The sequence below is a fragment of the Lithobates pipiens genome, unplaced genomic scaffold, assembly GCF_037356315.1.
Source record: "Lithobates pipiens isolate NorthernLeopardFrog02 unplaced genomic scaffold, aLitPip1_a1.2 Scaffold_23, whole genome shotgun sequence".
NCBI lineage: Eukaryota > Metazoa > Chordata > Amphibia > Anura > Ranidae > Lithobates > Lithobates pipiens.
The window spans coordinates 19,904,646-19,926,067 of record NW_027507785.1 but is presented as its reverse complement, the minus strand read 5'-3'; the positions used below and the strand labels follow the sequence as shown (position 1 = coordinate 19,926,067).

Genomic DNA, 21,422 nt, shown 5'->3' with positions numbered 1-21,422 from the left:
CGGCCCGGCTGCAAACAGTCTACGGCCCGGCAGTGGGCCGCGGACCGGGGGTTGATGACCCCTGCTCTAGGGTGTTAGAAAAAAAACAATATAAAATGTTTGGGAGTTCTAAGTAATTTTCTAGCAAAAAAAAAAAACTGTTTTAAACATGTAAACACCAAGTCTGAAAAAGAGGCCTGGTCCTTAAGTGGTTAAACTGTTTAAAAATCATTTTCATTTCAAAGTCACACTCACTTGTAGTGTTGATGCCCGTTATCCAGGTCCGATTTTCTGTCTAATCGATACTTTATAAAAAACAACCACAGCCGATGTCATCTTGCTTGTGGGCATTTGAAGCCCACAAGCAATCACTTCCGTGTTCCTGGGCATTTGAAGTACCAGCATTCCTTGCTGGTTCCAATGCATGCTCAGTGGCTACTGCTCTGAGCGGCGTGTATGTTGCCATGATAACGGGTGGCTTCTTGGTAAGTTGTCGCCCCCGTTGTGATGACCTCCGCACTGACTCCTGGGATGAATTACACGAGATCCCAGGAGACAGTGCGGCAATCACCGGATATGATGCGGATTCCCGCAGAAACACCGCCCACCGCCGCAGGGACTGAAATATGGCATTTTAAACCTGAACAGGTACGGTAAAAAAAAAAAAAAAAAAAAAACGTTCATTGTGCACTCTTTCCTGCATGTAGAATAGACTGAGCCAAACATATGAAAATGTGTGAAGAACTGCTTTAAGAGTTCCCTTCACTTCAACTAAGGCAGGGGTGTCCAAACTACGGCCCTCCAGCTGTTGCAGAACTACACAACCCATGAGGCATTGTAAAACTCTGACATTCAAAGACATGACTAGGCATGATGGGGATTGTAGTTCCTGAACAACTGGAGGGCCGTAGTTTGGACACCCCTGAACTAAGGGGCCAAGCCCAACCCCTGAAATACAACCCCCACATCATAATCCCCCCTCCACCAAATGATTTGGTCCAGTGCACAAAGCAAGGTCCTTAAAGTGATATTAAAGGGGTTGTAAAGGTTCGTTTTTTATTTTCTAAATAGGTTCCTTTAAGCTAGTGCATTGTTGGTTCACTTATCTTTTCCTTCGATTTCCCTTATAAATGTTTTTTTTTCTTTGTTTTCTTTGTCTGAATTTCTCACTTCCTGTTCCTCCTCAGTAAGCTGTTCAGTAAGCTGTTCTGGCTGACTAACCACCAGCTCGGATGATGGTGAGAAGTTTACTGAGGAGAAACAGGAAGTGAGATATTCAGACAAAGAAAAAAAACATTTAGAAGGGAAATCGAAGGAAAAGGTAAGTGAACCAACAATGCACTAGCTTAGAGGAACCTATGTAGAAAATAAAAAACAAACCTTTACAACCCCTTTAAGTCTTTTTTTTTTTTTTCTCCTCCTTTTCTCTGATCCCTCTTTGGCTCTCCTGGCTCCTCCCTCCTAACGAGTGCCCCCACAGCAAGCAGCTTGTCATGGGGGCGCCCCAGTTCCTCTGGGGTGCAAATGTTGAAAAAGGGCTGCCCTAGAGAGACCACAGCTTCTGTAAACCTTCGGTATTAACAATTATGGATCTATTTTTTGAATAAATTTATATAAAACCAATATTGATTGTTTAGAAAGAAACTCCTTTCAAATTTATTACTGGTGCCTTTAACATCCTAAAGTCCCCATCCAGTCCTTTCTCGTAATGGATCTATATGCAGTCGTACTGCAAATAGGAGACACCATCGGAGAAGAGGTGCAGGTACTCCCAGCTTCTGAGTCACCCCTTGTCTCTGCCCCTTACCCACCTCCGAGCAGTGTCCCTTAGTTCCACCTCCTACCCACCTTTCAGGATCATTCCTTTTATTGAATGCACAACCAAGTACCATTGTGTAGTGCTAAGTAATTTGTATGGAATGCGTTAATATTACCAAGAAAAGCAGTAAAATACACCCCCTCCCCTTCCAGTAACAATAGGTCCCTTAAGTAATAACAGACCCCCCCCCCAGCAACAATAGATCCAACCAGCAACATTAGTTCCCCCTGGCAATAATAGATCCACTTCTGCTATCCACTAGCAACTGTGGACCCCAAGCAGCAACAATAGATCTTCCAACAGTTACAATGCACTTCTTCAGCAACAATAGACCCCCTGAGCATTGTCCCTTAGTTCCACCCCACCTCCTAATACCACCCCTTTTACATAGCACCACAAAATGATATTTGGTTGTGTATTATTTAAAAGGGGCAGAATTAAGGGGTGGGTGGAACTAGGGGACAATGCTCGGGGAGGGGGGGGGCTCTATTGTTGCTGAAGAAGTGTATTATAGTTGTTGGAAGATCTATTGCTGCTGGGGTCTACAGTTGCTGGAGAGGATCTATTCTTGCTTGGGGGGGGGGGGGCTATTGTTGCTGGTCTGATCTATTGTTGCAGTGGGCTCTATTGTTGGTGGGGTCTATTATTACTAAAGGGATCTATTGTTGCTGGAAGGGGTGTCTATTGTTGCTGGTTACAGGGGATCTACTTTACTACTTCTCTTGTTATTAAAAACACATTCCTTACATAGCACCACAAAATGATACTTGGTTTTGTATGGAATGTATTAACCACTTACAGACCGGAAGATTTTTTTTCCCCATTAATGACCAGGCCATTTTGTGCGATACGGCACTGCCGTTGTTTTAACTGATAATTGCGTCGTGCGACTTTGTACACAAACAAAATTATTATTTTTTTCCCCCCACAAATAGAGCTTTCTTTTGGTGGTATTTGATCACCTCTGTGTTTTTTTATTTTTTTGCGCTATAAACAAAAAAATAAAAAGCGACAATTTTGAAAAAAAAAAATTTTTTATTCTTTCTGCTGTAAAAAAAATAAATATTTCTTTGTCAGTTTAGGCCGAGATGTATTTTTCTACGTATTTTTTGAAAAAAATATTGCAATTGGCGTATCTTTGGTTTGCGTGAAAGCTACAGGGGATATATTTATGGTATTTTTTATTTTTTTTTACTAGTAATGGCAGCGATTTTTTTTTTTTTTTTTTTTTTTTTGCGTGACTGCGACATTGCGGCGGACAGATCAGACACTTTTGACTCTCTTGGGACCACTGACATTTATACAGTGATTCGTGCGTTCCCTCAGTGTGTGTTTCTAACTGTGGTGGGAGGGGACTGAGTGAAGGAGGAGAGAGATCGCTGTTCCTGATTACTAGGAACAGCAGATTTGTCTCTCCTCTCCTGTCAGAATGGGGATCTGTGTGTTTACATGCACACATCCCCGTTCTGGCTCTTGTGCCCGCAATCACAGGTGGCCGGCAGACATCGCTGCCACGAGCATCGGGTCCCCCTGCCATGCAGTGGGGGTACGCGTGCGCCCCTGCTATAGCCCTTAAAGGAGCCTACGGCGATTTGCTGGATCGTGCCGACCTGCTGCAGTATGACGGCAGCTGGTCAGCAAGTAGTTAAAAATAACAAGAAAAGCAGTAAAGTAGATTCCCTGTAACCAGCAACAATAGATCCCTTAAGTAATAATAGACCCCCCTCCAGCAACAATAGATCAGACCAGCAGCAATAGCCCCCCCCCCCGCAATAATAGATCCACTCCAGCAATACACTTCAGCAACAATATAGCTACCCCCCCAGCAAGAATAGATCAACTCCAGCAACTATATACCCCCTACCAGCCAGCATGAATAAATCCTCCAGCAACAGTAAACCCCTCCTCAACTGTAGAAAAGAGCCTCCCAGCAACCATAGACTTCCTCAGCAACAATAGATCCCCCAGCAGCCAGCATCAATAGACCCTCCAGCACGTCCAAGCACCCCTTGCTATTACATACATTCAGTGCCGGAGCTGCCAGAACTGTGTTCCCACCAAAAAAACAAAACAAAAAAGCCCTGGAAGACACATTCGCTGTGCATGGGGTATTTATTAATAGCAATGCATTTCCAATGAAGCAGTGGGCGATTGAACATCTTAATCATCATTTTAATCAACGTTTACATCAAGCTCTGTGAGTATTGTTCGTTTTTAATAATTCTGATTATCTCAAGTATTATGATTGCAAATTTCCTTTTGAGAGATACATTTTCAGACTCCATCCTCTTCAGCTGCGGAAACCCCCCATGCAGTTCGTCAGATTAGACGTATACGGTTCCAAAATAAATGCCTGGTCTCATCATATCTCTGTTCCTCCAGCAGTTGTAGAATGCGGTGATGCAGCTTGTAGCGGTGTGCCCATAGATGTTGTTTGCGGTGGGGTAGGAAGCCGGGGTGATGCCATAATGTACATAGTATTCGTCTGCAATCCTGCAAAGAGACAAAGACTTACTGTCTGAGCAGACAAGGAGGGGGTGGTGGTGGGGGGGGGGGGGAAGAGAAGGCTACCTACTGAGGACATGAGGATCCTGCGAGTACATGGAGTCTGACCTCCTGATCAAAACCCAAATATGCAGTATTTCCTGAACCTCACCTTTAAAGGCTGATCCACCTCTCTCCCACCTTCACTAGAGAGCAATATGGAAGGGAAGATGCAACAAAGCTTTGACTTCAGGGTTTTAAAATATGGTCTGCACTGTTCTCTGAATCTTTGAGGACCATACTAGCTGAAAGCAGTCACTTGAGCTCCTGAGTCACTGCTGGGAGGAGGGAGCAGGGCCAGCTGATCTGCTGATTCACTGCTAGGAGAGTAGGTGGAGCTGATGATGAGAGGAAGCTCAGTCACTGCTGGGAGGGAGAGCAGAGTGTAGGTCCAGTGCTACCAGTAGGTTGATTCCTGTGTAAATCACACTGGCAGTGAAGGAGTTAACCACTAGGGGACGGGGAGGGGTTATGTGTGACGTGTGTGTGTGTGTGTGTGTGTGTTTTTTTTTTTACTGTTGGGGGGCGTGGCTTGGCATGTGACATCACTGAACATCTTTCCCTATAACAGGGAACAGACGATCGGTGACAGCCACACTAGGAAGCACGGGGAGAGTTTTGTTTACACAGACCTCTCCTCCTCGTTCTTCAGCTCTGTGACCCGATTGCGGGACACCAGTGGCGATCGGGTCCGCTGGTCCCGTGAGCACAGAGCTCAGCACCAGGTCGCGAGCGCGCCCCACGGCTGGGCACTTAAAGGGCCACGTACAGTAATTAGTAATTTTTCTCTATATATTTTGACCAAAATGTATACTGCTACATATCTTTGGTAAAAATAACCCAAATTAGTGTATATTATTTGGTCTTTGTGAAAGTTATAGAGTCTACAAACTATGGTGCCAATCACTGAAAATGGATCACATCTGATCAGGCCTTCAGTACATCAGGTGTATCTCATTTCTTGAGACAATAACAAGTCAGGAAAGTATAAATACCCCCCAAATGACCCTTTTTAGAAAGTAGACATCCCAAGGTATTAAGTAAGTAGCATGGTGAGTTTTTTTAAGTTGTCATTTTTTTCCCACAATTCTTTGCAAAATTAAGATTTTTTTTTATTTTTTACAAAATTATCATATTATCAGGTTATTTTTCACACACAGCATATACATACAACAAATTACACCCCAAAATACATTCTGATACTCTTCCCGAGTATGGCGATACTACATGTGTGAGACTTTTACACAGCCTGGCCACATACAAAGGCCCAACATTGAAGTAGCACCTTCAGGCGTTCTACGAGCATTAATGACATATCTCATTTCTCAACCACCTATTACTTTGAAGGCCCTGGAGTACCAGGACAATAGAATTGCCCACAAAATGACCCCATTTTGGAAAGAAAACACCCCAGCGTATAATCTATGAGGCATAATGAGTCTTTTGAACGGTTCATTTTTTTCCAGAAGTTTTTGAAAAATGTAAAAAAAAATAGCGTTTTCATTATTTTTATTTTTGTACACAATTTATAAGATATTTCTAACACATAGCATGTAAATAGCAAAAGTTACACCCCAAAATAGATTCTGCTACTCTTCCTGATTATGGCAATACCACATGTGAGATACTTTTACACAGCCTGGCCACATACAGAGGCCCAACATTGAAGTAGTACCTTCAGGCGTTCTAGGAGCATAAATTACACATCTCATTTCATTCCTACCCATCACACTTTTGAAGGTCCTTGAGCACCAGGATAGTGAAATTACCCACAAAATGACCCCATTTTGGAAATCAAACACCCCAACATATATTCTATGAGGCATGGGCTGCAGATAGGTACTCGGGTACTTTGATGGGCTGCAGATAGGTACTCTGGTAACTTGAGCTGCAGACAGGTACTCTGATGGCCTGGTGACAGGTACTCGGGTACTCTGATGGCCTGGTGACAGGTACTCGGGTACTCTGATGGCCTGGTGACAGGTACTCGGGTACTCTGATGGCCTGGTGACAGGTACTCGGGTACTCTGATGGCCTGGTGACAGGTACTCGGGTACTCTGATGGCCTGGTGACAGGTACTCGGGTACTCTGATGGCCTGCTGACTGGTACTCGGGTACTCTGATGGCCTGGTGACTGGTACTCGGGTACTCTGATGGCCTGGTGATGGGTACTCGGGTACTCTGATGGCCTGGTGACGGGTACTCGGGCACTCTGATGGGCTACAGATAGGTACTCTGGGACTCTGATGGGCTGGTGACTGGTATTTGGGTACTCTTAAGGGCTGCAACAGGTACTCGGCTACTCAGATGAATTGTGACAGGTACTCGGGTACTCAGATGAACTGTGACAGGTACTCGGGTACTCAGATGAACTGTGACAGGTACTTTGATGGGTGGTGACAGATCCTCTTTATTGGGGGGGGGGGGGCAATCAGTGTGTGTTGGTGTACACTATGAGCGGTAACAAGATGTTACCGCAATCTCCTTCTCACATACAATCGGTGTGTGAGGAGGAGAACCCAGTAACAACTCGTTACCGCTCGATGTTTACGTTTAGTGATGGGCTGTGAACGGATCACAGCTGATCACCTGCCAATGGCTGTTTACCAGCGTCTGTGACGAACAGTGTTCCCGGTAACGCCCTGCTACCGACGTGCCCGCCTACTGACTATGAGCCCTAGCTTTTGAAGGAGCTCTATTCTTGGGAGGTGCGTGGGGGGCCTTTGAGTGGTTTTGCTTTGGATATGGAATTGTCTCCCCAAAACACACAGACTCTGGGAATCTAGGCCTGGGATACATATTTGGGTCCTTTGTACCCAAACTAGCAATGACTGCTTTAGACTGTGAGACTCAGAGTAGATGTTAATATAATCCGCTCAAAACAACCTCATACTGGGGTTTCCTTCTATAGTCTATTTAGTAAGGTGTTTATTGTTAAGTATGTCACTCTCATTGCGTACCTCTAATGCCGCGTACACACGATCAAATTGTCCGACGTACTTAGTCCGACGAAACGCATTTCAGCGGACAATTCGATCGTGTGTGGGCTTCAGCGGACTTTCTCAGCGTAAAGTCCGGCGGACTTAGAAAGTATTTTTGCAGTCCAATCTTTCCACCGGACTTGGGTTTCAGCGGACAATCCGTTCGTCAGTATGCTAGTCCGGCGGACTAAGAATGACGCATGCTCAGAAGCAAGTACGAAAAGGAAGCTATTGGCTACTGGCTATTGAACTTCCTTTTTCTAGTCCCGTCGTACGTGCTGTACGTCATCGCGCTAGCAAACGCCGGACTTTCTGTGTGGCCAAGTCCGTTCGGTAGAAAGTCCGCCAGACTATCCGCCGGATTGTTTGCCGGACTAAGTACTCCAGACAATTCGATCGTGTGTACGCGGCATTAGGTGTGAGTTCCCATCGTGAATTGAGGCACCTATTGTTTCTGTGTGTCTGCTCCTCTCTTGTGATTAAGATTGTGAACACTTTACTTTATTAAACTATTGTGGGATGGTATATGTGTATGTTAATTAGTTTACTGTTTAATTAGATTACTGCTTACAGTGCATCCGGAAAGTATTCACAGTGCTTCGTTTTTTCCACATTTTGTTATGTTACAGCCTCATTCCAGTGTTGATTAAATTCATTATATTCCTCAAACTTCTACAAAAATTACCCCATAATGACACTGTGAAAGTTCATTTGAAATCTTTGCAAATTTATTAAAAATGAAAAGGGAAAAAAAAAATCCCATGTACATAAGTATTCACAGCCTTTGCTCAATACTTTTTTGAAGCACCTTTGGTACCAATTACAGCCTCAAGTCTTTTTCGGTATGATGCTACAAGCTTGGCACACCTATTTTTGGGAAGTCCCAGAGGCAAAAAAAAAAAAAAAAAAGGAAACTGAAAACTAAAATGACTTTTTCTTACCTGTCTACGTTCGCATGGTGACAGCTAAAAAAGGGGTCATTGGCAGAAAGTTCAACTTGGCTCATCGTTCCACCAAGGTAACGGTGAATGCCGTTGTGTAAGCCTTCAAGGATGAGAGAGAACATGCAATGAGAATCACATGCTGTACTACTATGACATCACACTACACACACCAACATTATACAAGATTCAAGAAATCTGTTGTCATTCTATAATGAAAATCATAAAATGGAATACAGATATATTCCCAGTCAGCATCCTACAGATAGCACGGGTGCTGAGAGCTACTGGCCACTGCATGTGCCTGGGCCGCCATATTTTTTTGCACTGCTATGAAATGACATCACACACACTGACAACCCACACTGTACACCTATGAAATCACATACACTGGAATCATGTACTGGGTGACATAATAGCATATCACTTCACAGCAAATAGAAGGTATTAATATTGGTGAGCTTAATAAACAGCAAAACAGGCCATCATGGCAACAGACAGGCAATAGTAACAGTACAGTTGTGCTCATAAGTTTACACACCCTGGCAGAATTTACGATTTATTGGCCATTTTTCAGTGAATATGAATGATAACACAAAAACTTTTCTTTCACTCACGGTTAGTGTTTGGCTGAAGCCATTTATTATCAATCAACTGTGTTTACTCTTTCTAAATCATAATGGCAACAGAAAATACCTAAATGATCCTGATGAAAAGTTTACATACCCCAGTTCTTTAATACCGTGTATTGCCCCCTTTAACATCAATGACAGCTTGCAGTCTTTTGTGGTATTTGTGGATTGTTAAGAAGTTTTTGCGGTAATTAATATTTTAAGTAATAAGGGTTTCTGAAAATATATGTAAGTTATATGTTTGGTGGTTAAGTGATGGTTTCTGAAGGTTACACTACAGCAGATCATATAGAGAGGAGTGGATTTGCTGAGTAGGTATCTATTTTTGAGTTACTAGTCAGGACAATGGGTGGAGTTATGCTACTTATCTATAGACTGAACCATATTGGGTATATATGCAAATGTGGGAGTTATTAGGATTTGCTGACATAACATCTTGAAACAGTATAAGAATGGGGTAGGATTATGGGAATAGCAGGAATGGTGGGATGAGAAAGGATTCTACACGTTGGAGAATGTAGATCAGAAAACCTATTCCTCCTTCTGAAGCCATCACCATGCCATATGTTACCAGATGTCAATCTTGTCTTTGCTTGTCTTTCTGAAAAATAAACGGACTATTGGATGGACGAAGGATTCTTCAATTTCTACTCCTGAAAGTACGTTTGAAATGCCTTGGATGAAAAATACATATATCCAATACACACCCTTTGGAGAAGGGTTACTGATTCACATATAACACAAAGACTTTGCTATTCATTAAGAAACGCCCCTGTGAGTGAGTATGTAGAGTTGTATCTACACTACATTACATTTTACTTCTCTACAGTCACTTTTAACATTGTCGTGCCAGCCGAAATGATCAATTCCTTGCCAAAGGGGGGATATTAGATTTGTCAAGTTTTTGGCAACAAATGATCAAAGAACCTAGAAGGAGGCGTTTGCGTCAGATGCGGACAAACAGTCCAGAAGAAAAACAGTGAAGGGTGAGTTTTTTTCTCTTTGTTTTCTCACCTCTCTGTACACAGAATTAAACAAACAAAAAAAAAAAAAGATACAGCCTACGAAGTTGATTGACAAGGCCAGTTGGACGGTATACTTCAAGTTATTTTTGGAAAATCCAGGACTTTGTGAAGACGTAATTTAGTTACGTTCGTGAAGATATCTGTCAAGGTTAGTTCCTAAGAAGGTGAGAGAGTCTCACATAAGAAAATATTGGGTTGTTACCCAAGAAGAAAAAAGTGTTGAAATAGGAACAAAAACTTCACGTTATTTGAAAAAGTCACCATTGTAGGTACAGAAGCAAATGTACACTTTGGGTGAGCTAATATGGAAGTCGGATTTTGATGTTTGAAGATGGAAGGTCCAAGCACAAAGGCAAAGAATCAACAGGCTATACACTACAGCACATTACAGCACACAATTCAAGAATTCAAGAAACAAGGCAAAGAGCTACAAAAGAAGAAAAAATGAAGATAAAGCAACGAACAACAAAGTTAAAGGGACATTATTCATCTCTTGTTTTATTTTAAGTACACACAGGACTATCATACTAACAAGGGGTGAGTGTGTTTGTTTATATAACAGGGTAATATGGCAATGGTTAATCTCTAGGCTCAGAAGTAAGTCTCAGTACGATCGGGAAATGTATATATTTCATATGTATGGAATATAGGAATACATGCAGTAGTAAGGTAATTAATTAATTTATGCCAGAGTGTAAAGAAGTTCATTAAGAAGAAAATTAAGTTTAATGCTGCATGTATATCTTTATGTATTAAGCCCTGAACAAAGTTTTCAGAGAAAAAAATTATTGATTAAAATGTGGAAAGAACTGTATGAAATTGAGATAATGGAAAAAACATGATGTTTAGTGTTTTACAAAAATTCTAAAGATTTGGTTGAAGGATATAATAAGTTAAGGATTGAGCAATTTTTACAAACTTGGATTTAGTTATTAAATGAAAAGTAGTAAATTGTTCTAATTTACTTAAGGTTACCCAGAGAAAATATTAAAATATGAAAGTTTTTGTTCAATCTAAAAAAATTGTAAAAATAACTATTGTTAAAAGTTTTTGTAAATGAGTATTTCTGGTAAAAGTAAGGACTTTTGTTGTGGGAGGAGTTTTCTCGTGGAAATGGTCAATCGCAGGTCATGGGAAGGATCCAATCTGTGAGTTTCACGAGATTGTCTTCTAAACAATTTTTTGTCATTATTATAATCAGGAAAGTCATATAACATAGTGTACATGATTTTTCGTAGATGTACAAACAAAATATGTTTAAAAAGTGTTAAAAAGGTTAAACATTTTAACAAACGAGAAACAAGATTGTTATCGAATTGTACAGTGTAGGGTGTACAAACCATGGTAGCTAAGACTGTCAGTAACAGATCATTCTCTGAAGAGTATGTGACATGTGAGGTGTGTATTACCAACAGAGAGATGCAGATCAAGTTACAGACTGGTCAGTCATGCCATGACATTTTTCACTTTAATGGATCAAAGCACAATATATGTTTGTGTTAAATTTTCCAGATACTTGGAAGAGGGTTCATTGATGAGGAAAATATATATTTAAAAGGTATCATTACTTACTAAAAGTAATTGTTTTGAAAAATACGATTTTTTAGGCCTTAATAACTTTTTTGAGAGTTCGTTGAGATTTTTGCAGACAAAGTATCTGTCTGAGTAAATTTTAATGAATTATATAGGCTTACTGTAGGGCAAATATATTTTTAATAACAAAAGATAACTTATATACAAACATTTGAAGATCTGAAGAAAGCCCTTATAAATTTAGTATTTTTGGTAAATATAGAAATCTCTCTCAGTCATTTTACATTTAAGTTTATGTGGATGATGAGACAGTTTCATTGGTATTTATAAATAAATGTGTTAAGGGTGTATTGTCCAATGCTACAGATCTGAGACATTGTGGGTTTAGCACCATTTGTTTAGAAAAACATCTTATGTTACACTAAAGGTGTTATTTCAAGGAAAACAGGAGGTGTCAATACACACAACTTTGTCTAATGGCAATTGGATGTTAAAAAGATCAGTTGTAGTGTGAGGGACAAAGCCACAGTTGTGTAAATTAATCATGAGAATGTCACTTTTTCAACTTTTAGTGGACGCATTGAAAGCTGAATTTAAGACTGTCATGTGAGCAGTCAGTGACAGAGCAGGTGTGCTTCATTCAATCATACTGTATGAGGGGAATGCTGGGTTCTGAAAAGAAACTTGATCAAATTTCTTTCAGAAATAGAATATTTAGGAAAGCCCAACCTAAATTAATGTTTTTTTACAAAATTAAAATAAATTGTCGGTGTAGAGAAAAAACAGTAATCTGGCAAGATTATTCTTTTAGAAGATTTAATTTAGTCACAGGATAAAGAGGGGGACTATGAAATGTTGTCTTAGTTAGAATCAGTACAGACTGATAAAGGAGAACATTTTTTGTAAAAATAATTGTATTCCAACAATAATGGATAGAGTTATTTTTAAATGAAAAATATTTCTTTTTGCATATCCAGGTACCTGATTGATTGATTTTTTGTTTTAGCTTATAAAAATTCTGAACTAGTCATTTTAAAACACTTTGTCATCAAACTTCTGAAAATTGTTTTATTTGTTTATAGAATTATCTAAAGTGAAAGAGGCCTAACCTGATACTACAAAGTATTGAGGGATTTGGCAAATCTATATAGATTGATTTATATTAGTTTTATCACTTGCTACAGGAGGATTACTAGGATATTGTTTTTTTAGTTAATGTTTCTTTTTGATAAATTAATTGAGATAATTCTAGAAAAAATTATATTTTTATAAAAACGAAGTTGTTGTGAACTTATGTCATATTCCATTGGGGTTGGTTTTCAAACCATGGAATCAGTTAATGATTTAAAATTTTATAGGACAGGTAGTGAAGGACATGTATGCTATTTTAGGTTTAGTAAAGTTTTTGTTTCTTATCATCTTAAGTACTCAGGTATTGTAGAACGTATGAATAGTATTGGGTAAGATGATTCAAGAATAAGGTGTTAACTTTTTGAGTTAATGACAGTCTTTTGAGATTAGCATACTTAGTTTTTTATATTATCTGTTGTATAGAAAGTAGTGTGGTTGCAAATTTTGCAAACAGGAATAGGTATTTCAGAAGTTTGTTCACAAAACATGGCCAGGCCTTTGCTAAATTTAAAAGGAAATGATGTCTTGAATGAGATTTCTATTTCTAATGAGTATGTTTAGTAATTTATTCCAGTAGCTAAAGTTATGGTTATTAATTCTAGAACTGAAGGTACCAAGGATGTCAACAGAAATGTCAACTGGGATATCAGTTGGGAAGATTATTTTGTTATTTTTAAGGTACATTGGGATTATAGTTTTTGTTTCAAAAGTATTAGTAAAAATAAAAATAATTGGTAAAAATAAGAATAAAATGGGTAAACACAGAAAGGATTATCATTCTAAAATGGTTTAAATTGATTAATAAAAATTATTTAGGAAACCATAATTTTTAAAAGAATTTGATACTTGTTTTCATTTTCTTTTATAGATATATCTTTCGTTTCTAAATTTAAAGAAAATGATTTTATTTTATTTTTTATTTCGTTTTTTAAAATTCTTCCATGACAATGCAACAAGCACAACTATATTTCTATTTGTTATTATTTTTTATTTTTTCAAAAGTTATTATTTTTTGATTATGTTATCAAGGACTATAATTTTTTTTGGTGAACTTGCATCAAGAGCGACATATTGATCGGTTGATCATTATGTGAGGGGGAGTTAGGATGTGCTTTTCATAAGAATTTTTTTATGAATTATCTGAATAATGAGGATAGTAATAAGATAATAAAAAAGACAAATAAGGTATAATTAGAGTATATGAAGAAAAGGATTTAAATGTGTCTAAACAAAGTTATTGTTGCATTTAAATAATTTTGGAATGTTTAAAAAAAAAAATAGAAAAAGTTGCTTGCTGGTCATGGATAGATGGATAAATAAATTGAAAAATAAATAGAATGATAGATAGATTATATAAAATATGACAATCAAATAATGGGAAAGTTTTTATGTATTTTGTTTCAAATCTGTATTAGGATTAGAATGAAACAAATTTATAAATTGATTAAGGAAGAAATGAAAAAAAGAAAAAAAAATTATGACAAGTATTTTTAGTCGGAAAATTACTTCTGGTTTATCTGATCCAGTGATTAGCTGTGGTACATCTGGAGCAATTGATTCAAAATGTGTATGAAAGGGCGCCATAAATGAAGTGTGAGTGATTTAGCTAATATTCAAGTTGTGTGAATGTCATTTTGTAACCAGTTGTTCTTTATGACCAGAGTTTATGATTAAAGGTCAGTAGGTCAGTGGTTTCACAGATAAGAAAACACATAGAGAGTGTGTCATATAATGGAACAGTATACTTGAAAAAAAAAAAAAAAAAAAAAAAAAAAAAAGATCATTTTTAAAGTAAGATCATAGATTATCCATAAAATATTTATATGATATGGTTAAAGTTATAAGAGTTTCACAAGAAGTTAAATACATTTATAAAGTTGAAAGAAGAAAATATTTAATATTACATGATTTAGATGGAGAATTAATTAAAATAATATAATAGTTTATACTTTCTCAATGGAATGAAATATTTAAAAAATTTTCATAGAAACATCTCAGAATTTTTGAAAATGTTTATGTACAATTCTGACTCACTAAAATGTATTAATGAGTATTGTATTAATGTTTATTGTATTGTTTGTATTGGAAAAAAGAGAATCAGAGACATTTATTATTTAAGATGAATGCACTTATTATTTGTTGAATATCGTGCATTGAGGGGGAATTGTTAAGAAGTTTTTGCGGTAATTAATATTTTAAGTAATAAGGGTTTCTGAAAATATATGTAAGTTATATGTTTGGTGGTTAAGTGATGGTTTCTGAAGGTTACACTACAGCAGATCATATAGAGAGGAGTGGATTTGCTGAGTAGGTATCTATTTTTGAGTTACTAGTCAGGACAATGGGTGGAGTTATGCTACTTATCTATAGACTGAACCATATTGGGTATATATGCAAATGTGGGAGTTATTAGGATTTGCTGACATAACATCTTGAAACAGTATAAGAATGGGGTAGGATTATGGGAATAGCAGGAATGGTGGGATGAGAAAGGATTCTACACGTTGGAGAATGTAGATCAGAAAACCTATTCCTCCTTCTGAAGCCATCACCATGCCATATGTTACCAGATGTCAATCTTGTCTTTGCTTGTCTTTCTGAAAAATAAACGGACTATTGGATGGACGAAGGATTCTTCAATTTCTACTCCTGAAAGTACGTTTGAAATGCCTTGGATGAAAAATACATATATCCAATACACACCCTCTTTATCTTCTCAGATGGTAAAGCTGCCCGTTCCTCTTGGCAAAAAGCCTCCAGTTCCTGTAAATTCTTGGGCTGTCTTGTATGAACGGCTTGTTTGAGTGGCTCAATGATATTGAGGTCAGGAGACTGAGATGGTCACTCCAGAACCTTCACTTTATTCTGCTGTAGCCAATGACAGGTCAACTTGGCCTTGTGTTTTGGATCATTGTCATGTTGGAATGTCCAAGTACGTCCCAGGCGCAGCTTCCTGGCTGATGAATTTCAATTTTGACCAAATTTCCTGTGCCTTTGTAGCTCACCCATCCCCAAAACATCAGTGATCCACCTCCGTGTTTCACAGTAGGAATGGTGAACCTTTCATCATAGGCCTTGTTGACTCCTCTCCAAATGTAGAGTTTATGGTTGTGGCCAAAAAGCTCAATTTTGGTCTCATCACTCCAAATGATTTTGTGCCAGAAGGTTCGAGGCTTGTCTCTGTGCTGTTTGGCGTATTGTAAGTGGGATACTTTATAGTAATGACTTTCTTCTGGCAACTCGATCATACAGCCCATCTTTCTTCAAGTGCCTCCTTTATTGTGCATCTTGAAACAGCCACACCACATGTTTTTAGGGATTCTTGTATTTCACCTGAAGTTATTTGTGGGTTTTTCTTTGCATCCCAAACTATTTTCATGGCAGTTGTGACTGAAATTTTAGTTGGTCTACCTGACCGTGGTTTGGTTTCAACAGAACCCCTCATTTTCCACTTCTCAATTAGAGTTTGAACACTGCTGATTGGCATTCTCAATTCCTTGGATATCTTTTTATATCCCTTTCCTGTTTTATACAGTTCAACTTCCTTTTCCCGCAGATTCTTTGCCATTTATTTTGTTACAATGAAGAATTTATTTTTGTTACAATGAAGAATGTGACAAATATAAACAGTAAATGTCAGTTGATAACAATCAGTACGGATTTGAAAAGAACAGTAGATATAATAATTGACGTGGAGAATGTATGTGGGACAAATGTTCAATATTCTCAACGATCTATATTGAACACCAACCCACTGAAGCCTTAGCGCACACAACAAATTGCAAGGTTATGTTTCTCACATATAATGACACAATGCAATAATCAACCTGTACTCAAGGGCTCCCCCTAGGTTGTGATTTAATGTCCCAACTTCAAAGTAGAACCGTGACACTTTGTAAAAATGACAACAGTTCCTTGTCTCCAGATATCTTCAGCTAGCCTGTAGTTTTAAACTGCAGTATTTGTAATCCAAACAGGGAAACAGAGAGAAAGCAAACTGTAGAATAAGTGATACGCTGGTAGCTGTTAACTGAAGAAATAGGGCACTTGTAACACGTCCTCCTTATCAGTGGGTGTAATACAGTACTGACTTTATAGCACAGGAAATAACAAATCCTAGAGTTCAGCTCTATGCGGCCCGTGGGTAAGTGGAATCACTTCTGTGGGACTACAAGTCTCGCCAGCAGTCTGTATATAACTCACTCAGCAAATAGTGTCCTTTACTGAAATGGGCAGGTGCCCTCTCACCACAATAGACCCAGAGGCTGTAAGGCTCTGTCCAGACTTCCCTCCTGATGTCTGTCTGATGAAAGATGGCGCCGCAGCGCTGTACCGCTCCTCTGGATGGCTGAAATGCAGGAGACTTCCAGATGTCCTGGCACTGCACACCGATCCGCTTGCTGAGCTGACAGGGCTGTACTCTGAAGTCCCTCAGAGGCTGGCGATCCCGCTCCACGCCATGTAGGCCGCAGTGTTTTGGTCACACACAGACCTCCATGCTGGTTGTTGAATGGCGTCCCAAGAGGCCAAAAGATGGCCACACTGTTCCTTTTATCTGTTTACTCAGCAGGCTGTTCTGTGACTTGGCATTGTGGGTCTGTGACTTGGCATTGTGGGTCTGTGACTTAGCATTGTGGGTCTGTGACTTGGCATTGTGGGTCTGTGACTTGGCATTGTGGGTCTGTGACTTGGCATTGTGGGTCTGTGACTTGGCATTGTGGGTCTGTGGCTTGGCATTGTGGGTCTGTGGCTTGGCATTGTGGGTCTGTGACTTGGCATTGTGGGTCTGTGACTTGGCATTGTGGGTCTGTGACTTGGCATTGTGGGTCTGTGACTTGGCATTGTGGGTCTGTGACTTAGCATTGTGGGTCTGTGACTTGGCATTGTGGGTCTGTGACTTGGCATTGTGGGTCTGTGACTTGGCATTGTGGGTCTGTGACTTAGCATTGTGGGTCTAGTAGTTCCCAGACTGATTTAACAACATGAGTCACTTCCTCATCAAAATACATATCCCACAATGCATAACTCTTTGCACTCTTAATTAACTAAAAGGTCCTGACAAAGTTTTAGTGGTCACTAGAGAGAGCCAAACCCTTGCTTAAAGCCTCATACCCATGATCGGACATTGTACAAACTTTCCCGTGGAGAAAGGGGGGGTGTGGCTGGAAGAACCTTAGTGAATACGGCACCTCATCCCTGTTACTGGATTTATTGTGTAAAGGGGAAGAGAAGGAGGAGAAAAGGGATTATCGCGGTGCCAAAAACTACAGGGACACTATATATGTATAAACATTATTTAACAATATCATTTTATTTTAATGACAAAAACACTGAACAAGTACAAACAATATGACATAAACAAAAGTTGATACAATGGGTACTGAGACTATTATGTTTTTGAAGTTAAAGCGGGAGTCCGCCGGGACTCCGCGTTTTTTTTTTTTTTTTTTAAAAGCCAGCAGCTACAAATACTGCAGCTGCTGACTTTTAAAATAGTGACACTTACCTGTCCAGCGCGCCCGCGATGTCGGCACCCGAAGCCGATCTGTAGATCGTTTCTCGGGTGCTGCCGCCGCCATCTTGGGTATGGGAATCAGGAAATGGAGCCTTTCGGCTTCATTTCCCGGTTCCCTACTGCGCATGCGCGAGCCGCGCTGCGCAATAAGGACGGTCCCCGCTGCCTCTGGGATCTGTGTGTTTCCCAGCAGGCAGGGGGGCACTTGCGGAAAGGGGCGGGCACTTGCGGAAAGGGGCGTAATCTACGCCCCTTTCCGCAGAGAGCTATCCCGGAAGTGGGTGCAGTTACCTGGATTATCCAGGTAACTGCACCCCCCTCCCCCCTGAAAGGTGCCAATTGTGGCGCCGGAGGGGGGGGGGATTCCGATGAGCGGAAGGTCCATTTTAGGGTGGACCTCCGCTTTAATTGTTCTGTTATTTATTCTTACTTTGTCCTTTTTATGTTTACTTTAGTACAAGCAGATATAATATACCCTGAGGAAGCCAATGGTTTGGCGAAACATGTAGGAGCTGATATCTCAAATCACAGGCTAACAGAAGATCTATGCCTGTGGGATTCTTTTTGGTTGCTTAATAGCTGAATAATCAATTGGTTAGTACCCATTGTATCAACTGCAGGTTTTCAGTCCTTCACGGTGTAGTGTGTTACCATATGTTTTCTTGGTGACTATGGTCTCAGCTGCCTTGAGATCATTGACAAGATTCTCCTGTGTAGTTCTGGGCCGATTCCTCACCGTTCTCATACTCGTTGCAACTCCATGAGGTGAGAACTTGCATGGAGCCCCAGACCGAGGGAGATTGACAGTTATTTTGTGTTTCTTCCATTTGCGAATAATCGCACCAACTGTTGTCACCCTCTCACCAAACTGCTTGGCGATGGTCGTGTAGCCCATTCCAGCCTTGTGTAGGTCTACAGTCGTGTCCCTCACATATTTGGACAGCTTATTGGTCTTGGCCATGGTGGAGAGGTTGGAATCTGATTGCTTCTGTGGTGTCTTTTATACAGATAACAAGCTGAGATTAGGAGCACCCCCTTTGAGAGTGCTCCCAATCTCAGCTCATTACCCGAATAGAAGACACCTTGGAGCCAGAAATACTGCTGATTGATAGGGGATTAAATACTTATTTCACTTATTAAAATGCAAATCAATTTATAACTTTTTTTTTTTTTTATATGTGTTTTGGATATTTTTGTTGTTATTCAGTCTCTCACTGTTAAAATAAATCTATAGTTAAAATTCTAGACCGACCACTTCTTTGTCAGCGGACAAACATACTATATCAGCAGGGGATCAAATACTTTTTCCCCTCACTGTAGGCACCAAAAGGGCCTTTGTGACAACAGGTGAGCACAAAATGGGGCATTATGACAAACATGCAGGCAATAAATGGGCAATTGTTGCAATCTGTAGGCACCAAGCAACTCAACGTGGACACATGTGGGCAGTGCCGGGACAAGGTCTTCAAACGCCCAGGGCGAAGACGCGCACTTATCCCCAAGCCTAAATTCTCCTTGCAAGCCAAAATTCTCCCCAAACAAAAACCTCTTCCCTTCTTCCAGTACAACTCCCCTCATCCCCTCCCTGCTGAAATCCCCAACTCAGCACAAATATTTGCCCCACCTCTACCCCTCAAGTTTCCTCTGAGCATTAATCCCCTCCCCCCACTCCAAATCCCCCTCCTAGCACAAATTCGCCCAATCATGCCTATTAGCATAAATCCTGGGCCCCCTCCCAAATCCCCTTCCTAACCCAAACCCCCTCCCTAGTAAAAATCCCCCCTCCTAGCACAAATCACCCCCCCCCCCCCAAATTTTGCCTCCTAAAATAAATTGTACGCCACTGCTTCTCCCACATTTTCAGTACTAATCCTGCAGCCCACTCCCCCCTCCAACCTCCTCCTAGCACTAATCCTCTTCTCCCTCCCCCTCCTAGCACTTGCAGTATACTCTCAACCTCCGCACAAATGTTTGTTACACTGAAGCTGCTGTCACTAGTCCTGCCAGCTTATTGAGAGGATCTCTCCATTCAATGCCCCCCACCTCACATGATACCACTGCACCCAGGACAGCCGCCCTTCCTGCCCACCCCTTTTCCCAGCCCTGCATGTGGGCAACAAACAGGCTATTTTGATAATTCCCAGGCAACAAGCCATCTGTCATAACAGAACATGGGAAACAAATGGGCCATTATATCAATATGCAGGCACCAAACAGGCCATCGTAAAATTAGAATAAGGTTTTGGTTCACAAAACTTGCGTATTGCAAACTTTGGGGATTAAGGTTTGCACAAGAAGAAAAAGACCAACCTGTAATGAAGTGCATAGCCTTTGCTCCTGGTCACAAAAGCCAATCATTTAAATCGGGGATCTCCAAACTTTATAAGCAAAGGGACAGATTACTGTCCTTCAAACTTTAGTGGGCCAGACTTTGACCAGTGGGAGCAGAAAAAGCCTTAGTTTCAGTGAGTATAAACAATACCCCTTCATTGGGTTGAGTGTAAGGAATAGTGGCCAAATGAATGAATGAAATACTTGTATAGCGCCCAATGCGAACTGAATCGCCTCTAGGCGCTGTGGCGAGCTTTGATCATCTGCTAAAAGAGGAAGGTCTTGAGTTTTTTCCTAAAAGCCAGGTGATTTTCTTCCAGGCGGATGTTGATTGGTAGAGCATTCCATAGCCGAGGCCCTTGGACAGTGAATCTCCGATCCCCCTTGGATTTATACCGGGCTTTGGGCACGAGGAGGAGGTTTTTGTTGGCTGATGGAAGACTGCGGTTTGGTGTGTAATGATTTATTTTCTCCATTAGGTATTGCGGAGCTTCTCAATGCACGCATTTGTGGGTGAGGCAAAGGGTCTTGAACGTGATCCGATTTTTTATGGTTAGCCAATGTAAGCTCCTCAGCGAAGGAGCGATGGATTCCCAGGGTTTTTTTCCTGTTATCGGCCTTGCCGCTGTGTTTTGGATCAGTTGTAATCGCGCAAGTTCATATTGTGGTAATCCTATGTAAAGCGAGTTTGCGTAGTCCAGTCGTGAATTAATGATTGTTCCAACTACCACTGCTTTGTCATTCTTTGGGATAAAAGGGATGAGTCTGCGAAGCATGCGCAGCAGATGGTGAGATCCACTGACTACAGATCCTATTTGCGCATCCGATGATATCAATGGGAAGAATAGTGCCCCATCAATGGTGTCAGTGGGAGGAATATTTCCCCATCATTGGTGTCAGTGGAAGGAATAGCGCCCCATCAAGAGTGTCAGTGGGATGAATAGTGCCCCATCGATGGTGTCAATTGGTGGAATAGTGCCCCAAGGGCCA

At 40.4% G+C, this 21,422-nt stretch overlaps 1 protein-coding gene across 1 annotated transcript in view; it reads right to left on the bottom strand.

Annotated features, from left to right (window-relative positions):
* Positions 1 to 3,910: 3,910 nt before the first annotated feature.
* LOC143926871 (tyrosinase-like) overlaps positions 3,911 to 21,422 on the bottom strand; it is a 30,207-nt gene continuing 12,695 nt past the window's right edge. The window contains exons 3-4 of the mRNA XM_077450912.1: positions 8,266 to 8,368; positions 3,911 to 4,291 (exon numbers count right to left, since the gene is read on the bottom strand). Of these exons, the coding sequence (XP_077307038.1) occupies positions 4,123 to 4,291; positions 8,266 to 8,368 (272 nt within the window). The 3' untranslated portion in view covers positions 3,911 to 4,122. The remainder of the gene's footprint in view (positions 4,292 to 8,265; positions 8,369 to 21,422) is intronic.